The sequence below is a fragment of the Piliocolobus tephrosceles genome, chromosome 13 (assembly GCF_002776525.5).
Source record: "Piliocolobus tephrosceles isolate RC106 chromosome 13, ASM277652v3, whole genome shotgun sequence".
In the NCBI taxonomy this organism is placed as follows: domain Eukaryota; kingdom Metazoa; phylum Chordata; class Mammalia; order Primates; family Cercopithecidae; genus Piliocolobus; species Piliocolobus tephrosceles.
In genome coordinates, this window is record NC_045446.1 from 55,288,747 (window position 1) to 55,300,431 (window position 11,685).

General features: G+C 43.5%; 1 protein-coding gene across 12 annotated transcripts in view; it reads right to left on the reverse strand.

Annotated features, from left to right (window-relative positions):
- Positions 1-11,685, reverse strand: part of ZNF143 (zinc finger protein 143) — a 73,023-nt gene that overhangs the window by 37,014 nt on the left and 24,324 nt on the right. For all 12 annotated transcript variants that reach the window (XM_023189856.2, XM_023189851.2, XM_023189854.2 and 9 more), the window contains 2 exons: positions 2,685-2,804; positions 1,062-1,137 (listed from right to left, as the gene is read on the reverse strand). In XM_023189856.2, the coding sequence (XP_023045624.1) occupies positions 1,062-1,137; positions 2,685-2,804 (196 nt within the window). The remainder of the gene's footprint in view (positions 1-1,061; positions 1,138-2,684; positions 2,805-11,685) is intronic.

Sequence of the window (11,685 nt, forward strand, 5' to 3'; positions counted from 1 at the left end):
CTGCTAAAAATACAAAAAGTTATCCGGGTGTGGTGGTGCATGCCTGTAGTCCCGGCTACTTGGGAGGCTGAGACAGGAGAATCGCTTGAACCGAGGAGCGGAGGTTGCAGTGAGCCGAGATTACGCCACTGCACTCCAGCGACAGAGTGAGATTCCATCTCAAAAACAAACAAACAAAAAAATGTACAAAAGTAGCATAGCTCAGGACTGCCATCCTAAAAATTCAATAGTTTCATTTCTGTCTAGAAGAGGCTGTGTGTTTCTTTTCTAAAGTGCTTCAGTTTTATCAGATGTTCTCATCCTCCAAAAGCTCAAAGTGGAATCAAGACATGGAATGAAGAATGGAAATCAGAAGACCTGGTGCCAGTCCCGGCCCTGATGGATGCAGAGGTCTCATCCCATTGCTAAGGCCTGTCCTGATGTTGGAGTCTATGGCAGCCTTTAAAGCTTGGCTTTTATTTTCCTGCTAAAATAAACAGAATGTGGAGGAGTGAAAAGTATCAAACACAGCAGGCAGGCCAGGTGCAGTGGCTCACACCTATAATCCCAACACTTTGGGAGGCCAAGACGGATGGAACACTTGAGACCAGGAGTTTGAGAGCAGCCTGGCCAACATAGTGAAACCCCATCTCTACTAAAAACACAAAATGTTAGCCAGGCATGGTGGCGCGCACCTGTAATCCCAGCTACTTGGGAGACTGAGGCACTAGAATTGCTTGAACCTGGGAGGCAGAGGTTGCAGTGAGCCAAGATCCTGCCACTGCATTCCAACCTGAGTGAGCGACAGAGTGAAACTGTGGGAAGGGAGAGAGGGAGGGAGGGAGGGAGGGAGGAAGGAAGGAAAGAAGGAAAAAACACAGCAGGCAGAGACAGGTCAGTGGAGAAAAGAACAGAGAGGGGTCTAGAGCAAGCAGGACAAAAGGCAGTTATGAGAGAGACTGAAGAACTGATCATGTGCTTCTGCAGATTCAGACACAGCCAAGGGGTCAGTTCCTACCACAAGCCTGTCTCTACTTGACCCCTAATTAGAACCAAGAAAAAAACAAAATTCATACTTTTACCTGTTGCAAATGCCTTCCCACAGCCTGCATGCTCACACTGATAAGGCCGATCTCCTGTGTGTGACCTCTCATGGACCTGTGATTAAAATGCAGGCATGATTCTATTTCCTTTACCTATTCCTCAGGAATATGGTTGCAACACAGACCTACTTTTTCCCACACTGCTAAATGATTTTGTTGTATGCCTTTTTTTCCTTATAAAAAAGATAACTTCACAAAAACGATAGCCCAATAGTTCTCAATATAGACCTAAATGTTAAATATTAAGAGGTACCTACTAATATTTTAAGTAAGGAACAGGAACGTTTGAGGCGTGAGCTTTCTCGAGTGGTCAAAGGTGTTTGCACGAAACATACACATGATGAGAAACTAGAAGCAGGGGGCTGGGAGAGGCTACACAACGTAAGGTTAAGAGTGTGGAGGCTGCTGCTAGAGGGGCCTGGATCTGAGGCAAGGATCCACCACTGCCCAGTGGTGTGGACATGGGCATTTGCCTTCTCTAAGCCTCAAAGGCCTCTCTGAAAAGTGGGGACACAACAGTATCTACCATAGAGGGTTGCTGTGACAAATGAGTAACAATGACAACGGCTAACATTTACTGAACATTTACCACATCAGGCCACTCTTTTTACTTTATGTGTATGGTATTAATTTATTTAATTTTTACAACCACTCTGAGAGGGAGATAACTCTTAGGATCCAATTTTATAGATAAGGAAAATGAGGTACTAAGAGGTCAACTAACATGCCAAGGTAACTGATAAATAATGAAGATGGGCCCTAGGGTCACTATTCCAGATACGCTAAGTGCACACTTCGTGACACATTGAAAGTTCTTTAACAAATCTTAGCTATTATTGAGTCATGGTATGTTCTATTACGTATAGCAACAAGTGAAATAATAATACTTAGCCCAAATATTTATGTATTTATTATTATTTTTTTGAGATGGAGTTTCGCTTTTTGCTGCCCAGGCTGGAGTGCAGTGGCGCAATCTTGGTCCACTGCAACCTCTGCCTCCCGGGTTCAAGCAATTCTCCTGTCTCAGCCTCCTGAGTAGCTGGGATTACAGGCGCCTGCCACCGTGCCCGGCTAATTTTGTATTTTTAGTAGAGACAGGGTTTCACCATGTGGCCAGGCTGGTCTCGAACTCCTGACCTCAGGTGATCCACCCACCTTGGCCTCCCAAAGTATCAGGATTACAGGCGTGAGCCACCGCGCCCAGCCTTAGCCCAAATATTTACAAGACAAATTAACACCAACTTTTGCTAGATTTCAGTGAATTAACAGAGATGTGTGACTACACACATATCTCTCATATAATTATATGGATTTCATACTTGACAACATATATTCAAATACGTAGAGTAACTACCATGTGCCAGGTAGTATCCTGGACGCTAGGAATACAGAGATGAAGAAAACACAGTCCAAGCCCTCAAAAAATTAACAGTCTCTAAAGTCTGCATAGGTTTTTACATGTCTGTGTATGAGTGTGACCAAGTCCCCGTATCTTGATAACTGGGACAAAACAGTGGCATCTGAATTACACAAAAATATGATCTTAGTATTTAATATCCTAGGTATTCTCATAACCAGATAGAACATTTCTTTTATATATACCTTGAGATGATGAGCTGTTGTATATAATTTTCCACATCCATCATATTCACATCGAAATGCCTTCTCTCCACTCTGCTGAGATTTAGCAGTTACTCTTGCAGCATGTCCTTGTAAAACAATCTAAATAAAACAAATAGTATCATTTAAATTACTTAAGCCAGGCACGGTGGCTCATGCCAGTAATCCTAGCACATGGGGAGGCAGAGGTAGGCGGATCATTTGAGCCCAGGAGTTCAAGACCAGCCTGGGCAACACGGCAAAACCCTGTCTCTATATAAAAAAATATTAAAAAGTTTCCCCGGTGTAGTGGTGCATCTGTGGTTTCCAGGTACTTGGGAAGCTGAGGTGGGAGGATCACCTGAGCCCAGGGAGGTCAAGGCTGCAGTACGCTGTGATTGCACCACTGCACTCCAGCCTGGGTGACAGAGTGAGACCTGTCTCAATCAATCCATCAATAATACAGAAATAAAACAGATAAATTATGATTTTCAGAATAAAAAAGATAAAGCTGTTATGTGGGTTTCCAATCTCAGGTCATCACTTTATTAGGATTCTCACCCTAAGTCAGTCAGGTTAATTCCATTGCATGGCTGAAGTCAGTGACTCTGAAAGTACAGCAGTCAAAAGGAGAGTCACAGAAATACACAGCTGGAGCTCACAGATCTATTCCCATTCTAGAAAATCAACCTAAGTAGCATCTTCACTGGATGCAGGTATTCCTTGATATACTCAAGTGATCCGTCTACCTCCTTTCTTTAGAACCTGGGTCCTAAAAACAATGTCAGAAGTGTTTTCAATTTCAAAAGCAATGAGAAAGGGGGGAATTAGATCATCTGAGTCACCTATAGGAAATACTGCAATCCATACAAAAAAATTACTACTCTGTACTTATATTCACTAGATGATCATTTTTCTGGGATGTAATACCATAAAAATCCAAACACTGATTTTTAAAGGCTTTTTAAAATAGAAATTAAAGTATCATAAAAATTGAAGAATGACTTTCTACTCTGTGGGCCATGTGGTGATAGTGTTGCAACATCCTATCTCTGCAGACTGTCACACACGGCACATAATTCTGGGTAATGACCTACTACTACAATTACACACATCCCAGAATGGTAAGGGGAGAGAAAGGAGGAGTTACAGAGGCTAGAATAACGGTGGGGGAATTGAGAAGTGCCCTGCATTAGGTGACAAGAACATAGAAAGACTTTGACTTTTCCTTGTAATATAAATCAACTAAAACACAAGCAGGAGAGATCTCAGTGTAATTGTTAAATTACAAGCTATTTATTTTGTCATCCCTATACTGTGGTATGTCTATTAAACGTTGCAGACCATAATTTTCTTTTTTTTTTCTTTTTTTATTATTATATGCAGACCATAATTTTCTGAATGAAGGTAGATCTGTTGATAAAATATTTGTATAAAAGTATGCATAGGCCAGGTGCAGTGGCTCACGCCTGTAATCCCAGCACTCTGTGATGCCAAGGTGGGCGCGTCACGAGGTCAAGAGATTGAGACCATCCTGGCCAACATGGTGAAACCCTGTCTCTACTAAAAATACAAAAATTAGCTGGGCGTGGAGGTGCACAGGCCTATAGTCCAGGCTACTCGGGAGGCTGAGGCAGAAGAATCGCTTGAACCCAGGAGGCGGAGGTTGCAGAGAGCCGAGATCGCACCACTGCACTCCAGCCTGGAGACAGAGTGAGATTCCGTCTCAAAAAAAAAAAAGTATGCATAATTCCCAATGGGCAAAAGGGAAATGTTCATTACAGACTGAAAAGTGCCTATACAACAAAGAATAATGTAATTCTGTATCTTTTCTGCCTAGAAAATTCCATCTCCCTACTTCCATGAGGCCTGTTCTCATCATTCCAAACACAGATGATTCTTCACTTCCTCAGCAAACCTGTGATATTTAGCTTATATCACTGGTATGAAACTTGACCTTCACACTGTCTTGTTGTAAAGATATTTATATTTCCTTCTCTTCCCTATTAGTCTATCAGTTACTTGAAGTCAAGAACTGTGTCTTATATGCCTTCATAACTCACAGTGCTAGGTTCACCCTGAAAATGTCGTAAGATTTATAAAAGGATTCATACCACTAAAATATATGAACAGAATTACAAGAAATTTTTCTTCTTAGGGGTATTTTTAAAGTTCTAAAATTAAGATTGTGATAACTGTTCAATGTTTTGAATTTACAAAAAACCACTAAGCTGTACACTCTAAATGGGTAAATTTAAGTATGTAGGCTGTGTCAGGCACGGTGGCTCAGGCCTGTAATCTCAACACTTTGGGATGCCAAGGTGGGTGGATCACCTGAGGTCGAGTTCGAGACCAGTCTGACAAACACTGTCTCTACTAAAAATACAAAATTAGGGCTGGGTGCAGTGGCTCACGACTGTAATCCCAGCACTCTGGGAGGCCAAGGTAGGCAAATTCACCTGAGGTCGGGAGTTCCAGACCAGCCTAGCCAACATAGTGAAACCCTGTCTCTACTAAAAATTACAAAAAATAGGCGGGCGTTGTGGCATGTGCTTATAATTCCAGCTACCAGGGAGACAGTAGCAGGAGACTCGCTTGAACCTGGGAGGCAGAAGATGCAGTGAGCCGAGATCACGCCACTGCACTTCAGCCTAGGAAACAAGCAAGATTCTGTCTCAAAAAAAAAAAAAAAATTAGCTAGGTGTGGTGGCGAATGCCTGTAATCTCAGCTACTTGAGAGGCTGAGGCAGGACAATCACTTGAACCCAGGAGGTAGAGGTTGCACTGAGCTAAGATCATGCCATTGCACTACAGCCTGGGCAATAAGAGCAAAACTCCATCTCAAACAAACAAACAAAATAAATAAATAGTATGTAGGCTGGGCACAGTGGCTCAAGCCTATAATCCCAGCACTTTTGGAGGCCAAGGAAGGCAGATCATTTGAGATCAGGAGTTCGAGACTAGCCTGGGCAAATGGCGAAACCCCATTTCTACAAAAAATGCAAAAACATCAGCTGTGCATGGTGGCACCTGCCTATAATTCCAGCTACTCAGGACTGAGGTGAGAGGATTGTTCGAGTCCAGGAGGTTAGGTTGCAGCAAGCTGTGTTTGTGCCACTGCACTCCATCCTGGGTGACAGAGTGAGACACCTGTCTTTCTTTTTTTTGAGACGGAGTCTCGCTCTGTCGCCCAGGCTGGAGTGTAGTGGCACAATCTCGGCTCACTGCAAGCTCCGCCTCCCAGGTTCATGTCATTCTCCTGCCTTAGCCTTCCGAGTAGCTGGGACTACAGGCGCCCGCCACTATGCCCAGCTAATTTTTTTTTGTAATTTTAGTAGAGATGGGGTTTCACCATGTTAGCCAGGATGGTCTTGATCTCCTGACCTTGTGATCTGCCTGCCTTGGCCTCCCAAAGTGCTGGGATTACAGCTCTGAGCCACCGTGCCCAGCTGACACCTGTCTTAATAAACAAAAAAGTAATACAGAAATATAATAGATAAAATTACAGTGACAAAGCGAGACCCTGTCTCAAAAATTTTTTTAAAAAAAGTATGTAAAACATATCTTCTTCTTGTTTTAAGAAATTGGAGTCTTGCTATGTTGTCCACACTAGATTCAAGTTCTTGAGTTCAAGGAATCCTCCTGGGCCGGGCGCGGTGGCTCAAGCCTGTAATCCCAGCACTTTGGGAGGCCGAGACGGGCGGATCACGAGGTCAGGAGATCAAGACCATCCTGGCTAACACGGTGAAAACCCGTCTCTACTAAAAAACACAAAAAACTAGCCGGGTGAGGTGGCGGGCGTCTGTGGTCCCAGCTACTCGGGAGGCTGAGGCAGGAGAATGGCGTAAACCCGGGAGGCGGAGCTTGCAGTGAGCTGAGATCCGGCCACTGCACTCCAGCCTGGGTGACAGAGCGAGACTCCGTCTCAAAAAAAAAAAAAGGAATCCTCCTGTCTCAGCTTCCTGAATAGCTGGGACTATAGGCATGTAACACTGTGCCCAGCTAGTATGTGAAATATATCTTAATAAAACTATAAGAAATGGAAATCAAATATTATTAGAAGAAAAAAGTTTCTTAGGCCAAATGCAGTGGTTCATGCCTATAATTCCAACACTTTAGGAGGCCAAGGTGGGAGGATCGTTTGAACCCAGGAGTTTGAGAACAGCATGGGAAACATGGAGGAACCCCCATCTCTGCAAAAGATAAAAAACTAGCTGGGTGTGGCGGTGTGTACCTGTGGTCCCAGCTACTTGGGAGGCTGAGGTGGGAGGATCACCTGAGCCTTGGGAGATCAAGGCTGCAGTAAGCTATGATCACCCCACTGCACTCCAGCTTGGGCGTCAGAATGAGATCCTGTCTCAAAAAAATCAGTTTCTATTTACTTCTCATGAAAACAGAAGAGCCTGGCCGGGCGCGGTGGCTCAAGCCTGTAATCCCAGCACTTGGGAGGCCGAGACGGGCGGATCACGAGGTCAGGAGATCGAGACCATCCTGGCTAACACGGTGAAACCCCGTCTCTACTAAAAAATACAAAAAACTAGCCGGGCGAGGTGGCGGGCGCCTGTAGTCCCAGCTACTCAGGAGGCTGAGGCAGGAGAATGGCGTAAACCCGGGAGGCGGAGCTTGCAGTGAGCTGAGATCCGGCCACTGCACTCCAGCCTGGGCGACAGAGCGAGACTCCGTCTCAAAAAAAAAAAACAAAAAAGAAAACAGAAGAACCTCTATGAACCCTTTAAAAATTAGCTATTATTTTGATAACTTCATTATTATTTTTTTCATGTATTGTAACAGCAACACATGTACTCTGGAGGAATCTGGATACCATAGTGAAGAACAAAAAGTTCAACCAGGCATGGTAGCTCACATCTGTAATCCCAGCACTTTTGAGAGATTGAGGCAGGTGGATCACTTGAGCCCAGGAGTTGGAGACCAGTCTGGGCAACATGGCAAAACCCCATTTCTACAAAAAAATACAAAAATTAGCTGGGCATAGTGCTGTGTGCCTGTCATCCCAGCTACTTGAGGGGCTGAGGCAGGAGGATTACTTGAACCCAGGAGGTTGAGGCTGCAGTGAGCCAAGATTGTGCCACTGCCCTCCAGCCTGGGTAATAAATGAGACCCTGTCTCAAAAAAAAAAAAGAAAGAAAAAAGAAAAAAAAGGCTCAAGCATGTTATAATTCCACCATCCAGGGAAAACCATTGTCAACTTCTTGGTCTATTTCCATTTAGGATTTTTTATTTATTTATTTTAAAGATGGGGTCTCACTCTGTCGCTCAGGCTAGAGTACAGTGGCACAATCACAGCTCACTGCACCCTCCAACTCCTGGGCTCAAGTGATCCTCTTGCCTAGCCTCTCATGTAGTTAGGACAACAGGTGTGTACCACTATGCCGTTTGTTTTAAAAAAAAAAAAAATTGTACAGATGGAGTCTTGTCATGTTGTCTAGGCTGGTCTTGAACTCCTGGCCTCAAGCAATCCTCCTGCCTCAGCCTCCCAAAGTGTTTGGATTACAGATGTGGGCCACGTGCCCAGCCCAGTGTTTTTTAAATACACATATAAGTGTAGAGCTTTATTTTAGTAGAATTGGCATCAGGCTTTATATGATTTGTAAAGGCAGATTTCAACTGACGAAAGACTCCAAATTAAGAGAAAAGGACTCTTCTTCCTGTTCTCTTCCCCTCCTCTCTAAGAGCACTATGAAATGGAAGTGCTTACCACCTTTCCACATCTGCCAAACTAAGCCCAGCTGCTCACACCTTCAGACTAGGTAGCAGCAGCAAATAATCCCTGAGAGACTCATATCTGAATCTTTTCTGTTCTTCTATTGCTTCCTCCTAAGCCAATTTATTAGGAGCTTCAATTCTGGTATGAAACATATACCAGGAATTTGGCATCTAATTTAGTTAAGCCAAGGAAACAATGTTGAATTCCTAACCAATGATGAGTATTGGAAATTTTTTCCAAAAATGTACTTATTTTTGCTCCCATTCTTAATGTCTATAGTGGAGACTTTAAGAACTTACAGTAGTAAGTCAGAAAATTCAGTTTAGGGAGAACTACTGAGGTTTCTGAAAGTGTGCCTATGGGTGGGGACATGGGTGATAACAGCAAGGTTTCGTATTTCTAAGCCAGCTGAAGTCACTAGCATTTGGCATGCTATGAGAATTATTAGTAACGGCAGTGTCCAACAGAATTATTTCCACTACTATCTAATTACCCAAAACAGACCTCTCTTAAAGGTATTCTCACAAAGTGCAGTAGGATGAATACCTGTACAAACACCCAACTAACAAAAGGAATCTCTGGAAATAAAACTACAAAAACAGCAATGACCTACGGTATACAGTAGTTGGAAAAATAAAAGGCCAGGAAGACACAGTCAAAAAGTCATTCTGGCTTTTATCTCAATGCATACAGTATTTGGGTGTGATAGGATTCCCTCTCTTTTTATTGGAAATGTTTCCTTGCAAAGCTCTTTATCTCCAATCTAGGCTAGCATTTACCTTCTCAATTCCCAAATAAAAGTTTTTTTTCTATTTGGAACCTGCTTTGTATCTGTACCTTATTCTATTTCCAATAAACTACCCTTTATACCTATCCCTCCATCACAACTCCCTACCACTTCCTATCACAACATTGTAAAATAATAAATGTTTAATAAATGATTGGCTAAATATCTACTTCCTAAAATGATAAATAAAATACTGTTCCTGCCTTTGTAGGGCTCTCAGTCTAGCTAGTAAAACTGTGCTATTAATGAAGGATTATAAGAGAACATAATAATTGCTATCACAGGAGTCTATGAAAAGATCTAACAGGGCAAAATGCAAAAGTAGGGAGATGTAGGTTAGGGCAAGCTGTCTAGGGGTGAAATTTGAAGGCTGAAGACGACGACTGGGGAGTGCTGTCCAGGCAGAAGGAACAGTATGATCAAAGGTTTAGAGTATATCGGCCGGGTGCGGTGGCTCAAGCCTGTAATCCCAGCACTTGGGGAGGCCGAGACCGGCGGATCACGAGGTCAGGAGATCAAGACCATCCTGGCTAACACAGTGAAACCCCATCTCTACTAAAAAAATACAAAAAACTAGCCGGGCGAGGTGGTGGGCACCTGTAGTCCCAGCTACTTGGGAGGCTGAGGCAGGAGAATGGCGTGAACCCGGGAGGCGGAGCTTGCAGTGAGCCGAGACCGCGCCACTGCACTCCAGCCTGGGCGACAAAGCAAGACTCCGTCTCAACAAAAAAAAAAGGTTTAGAGTATATCTAGAAGAAGTGGAAACAACATGAGAGTATTATGCTTACATAATAGAATGAGTTTCATGAAAATGAAAGTTTAGGACCAAGTTTGTAAAAAGCAATAGATGCTACCGTGAACAGTAAGCCTAGACAATGAAAGCCAAAGGAAGGTGTTAACAATTTTTAAGTAAGGGACAAGCCAAGATCAGCTCTGTGTTTTAATTAATTTATTATTATTACTATTATTATTATTATTTTTGAGACAGGGTCTCGTTCTGTTGCCCACACTGGAGTGCAGTGGTGCAATCTCAGGTCACTGCAACCTCCGCCTCACAGGTTGAAGCACTTCTTATGTCTCAGCCTCCTGAACAGCTGGGACTACAGGCACATGCCACCATGCCTGGCTATCTGCATTTTAGAAAGAGAACTACAGTAATGGTGGGGAACAGACTGAAAAGACAAATAAGGTAGGGAAACCAAAAGAAGTTTGTATAATCATAAATATGCAGGAAAGAAGTGATAAAAACAAACCTAGGATAATGACTGTGGAAAAGAAAGCAATAGCTGATTCTACAGATGTTTTAGGGGTAAAAATGGACAGAATCCAAAACTCAAAAGCTAAATTAAAAGACCAAAACTATAATAGGTACTTCAGGGTTATGTAGCATGAGATATGTGCAGTCTCTGTCAAAGAAACAGCAATCTGATATATCATCACAAGGGAAAACTCTCAAGGGCAATTTTGAAGCTAACACCAGTGAAATATTAATCAGCTTCCAAGAACCATGTATAGAAAATGACTTAACTGGTATTTAATGTATGTTCTGAGAATTAAGACATAACCTTAGCTCTGCCATAAATTCATCATGTAACGTTGTGCAAGATACATAGGGCGTACCTGCCTGTCTATAAAGAACATATTGTGGCCAGGTGCGGTGGCTCAAGCCTGTAATCCCAGCACTTTGGGAGGCCGAGGCAGGCAGATCACCTGAGGTCAGGAGTTCGAGACCAGCCTGGCCAACGTGGTGAAATCCCATCTCTACTAAAAATACAAAAATTAGCCGGGCGTGGTGGCGGGCACCTGTAATTCCAGATACTCAGGAGGCTGAGCAGGAGAATTGCTCGAACCTGGGAGTCGGAGGTTGCAGTGAGCCAAGATTGTGCCATTGCACTCCGGCCTGGGTGACAAGAGTGAAACTCCATCTCAAAAAAAAAAAAAAAAAGGGCCGAGTGCAGTGGCTCACACCCGTAATCCCAGAACTTTGGGAGGCTGAGGCAGGCGGATCACGAGACCATCCTGGCTAACACAGTGAAACCCTGTCTCTACTAAAAACACAAAAAATTAGCCAGGCGTGGAGGCGGGCGCCTGTAGTCCCAGCTACTCGAGAGGCTGAGGCAGGAGAATTGCTTGAACCCAAGAGGCAAAGGCTGCAGTGAGCCGAGATTGTGCAACTGCACTCCAGCCTGGGTGACAGATGAGACTCTGTCTCAAAACACACACACACACACACACACACACACACATTGTTCTAAGTCAGTAATGTTTTTTCTTTTTTGAAGGAGTCAAACACCTTTGGCAAATAAAATCTTACACAGCATTCTACTGTGTAAAACAGACAAAGGAACTGGAGCTGTTGGCCTTGGCAGATGAGGGTAGATCAGAGATCTGCAAGTCCCTGACAGGACTACTGAAACCTCAAAAAACAGGGCTTGAAAAGCCCATACTAGACAGATAATCTAAGTCCTTTTGGGCTTAAACAATCTAGGAGG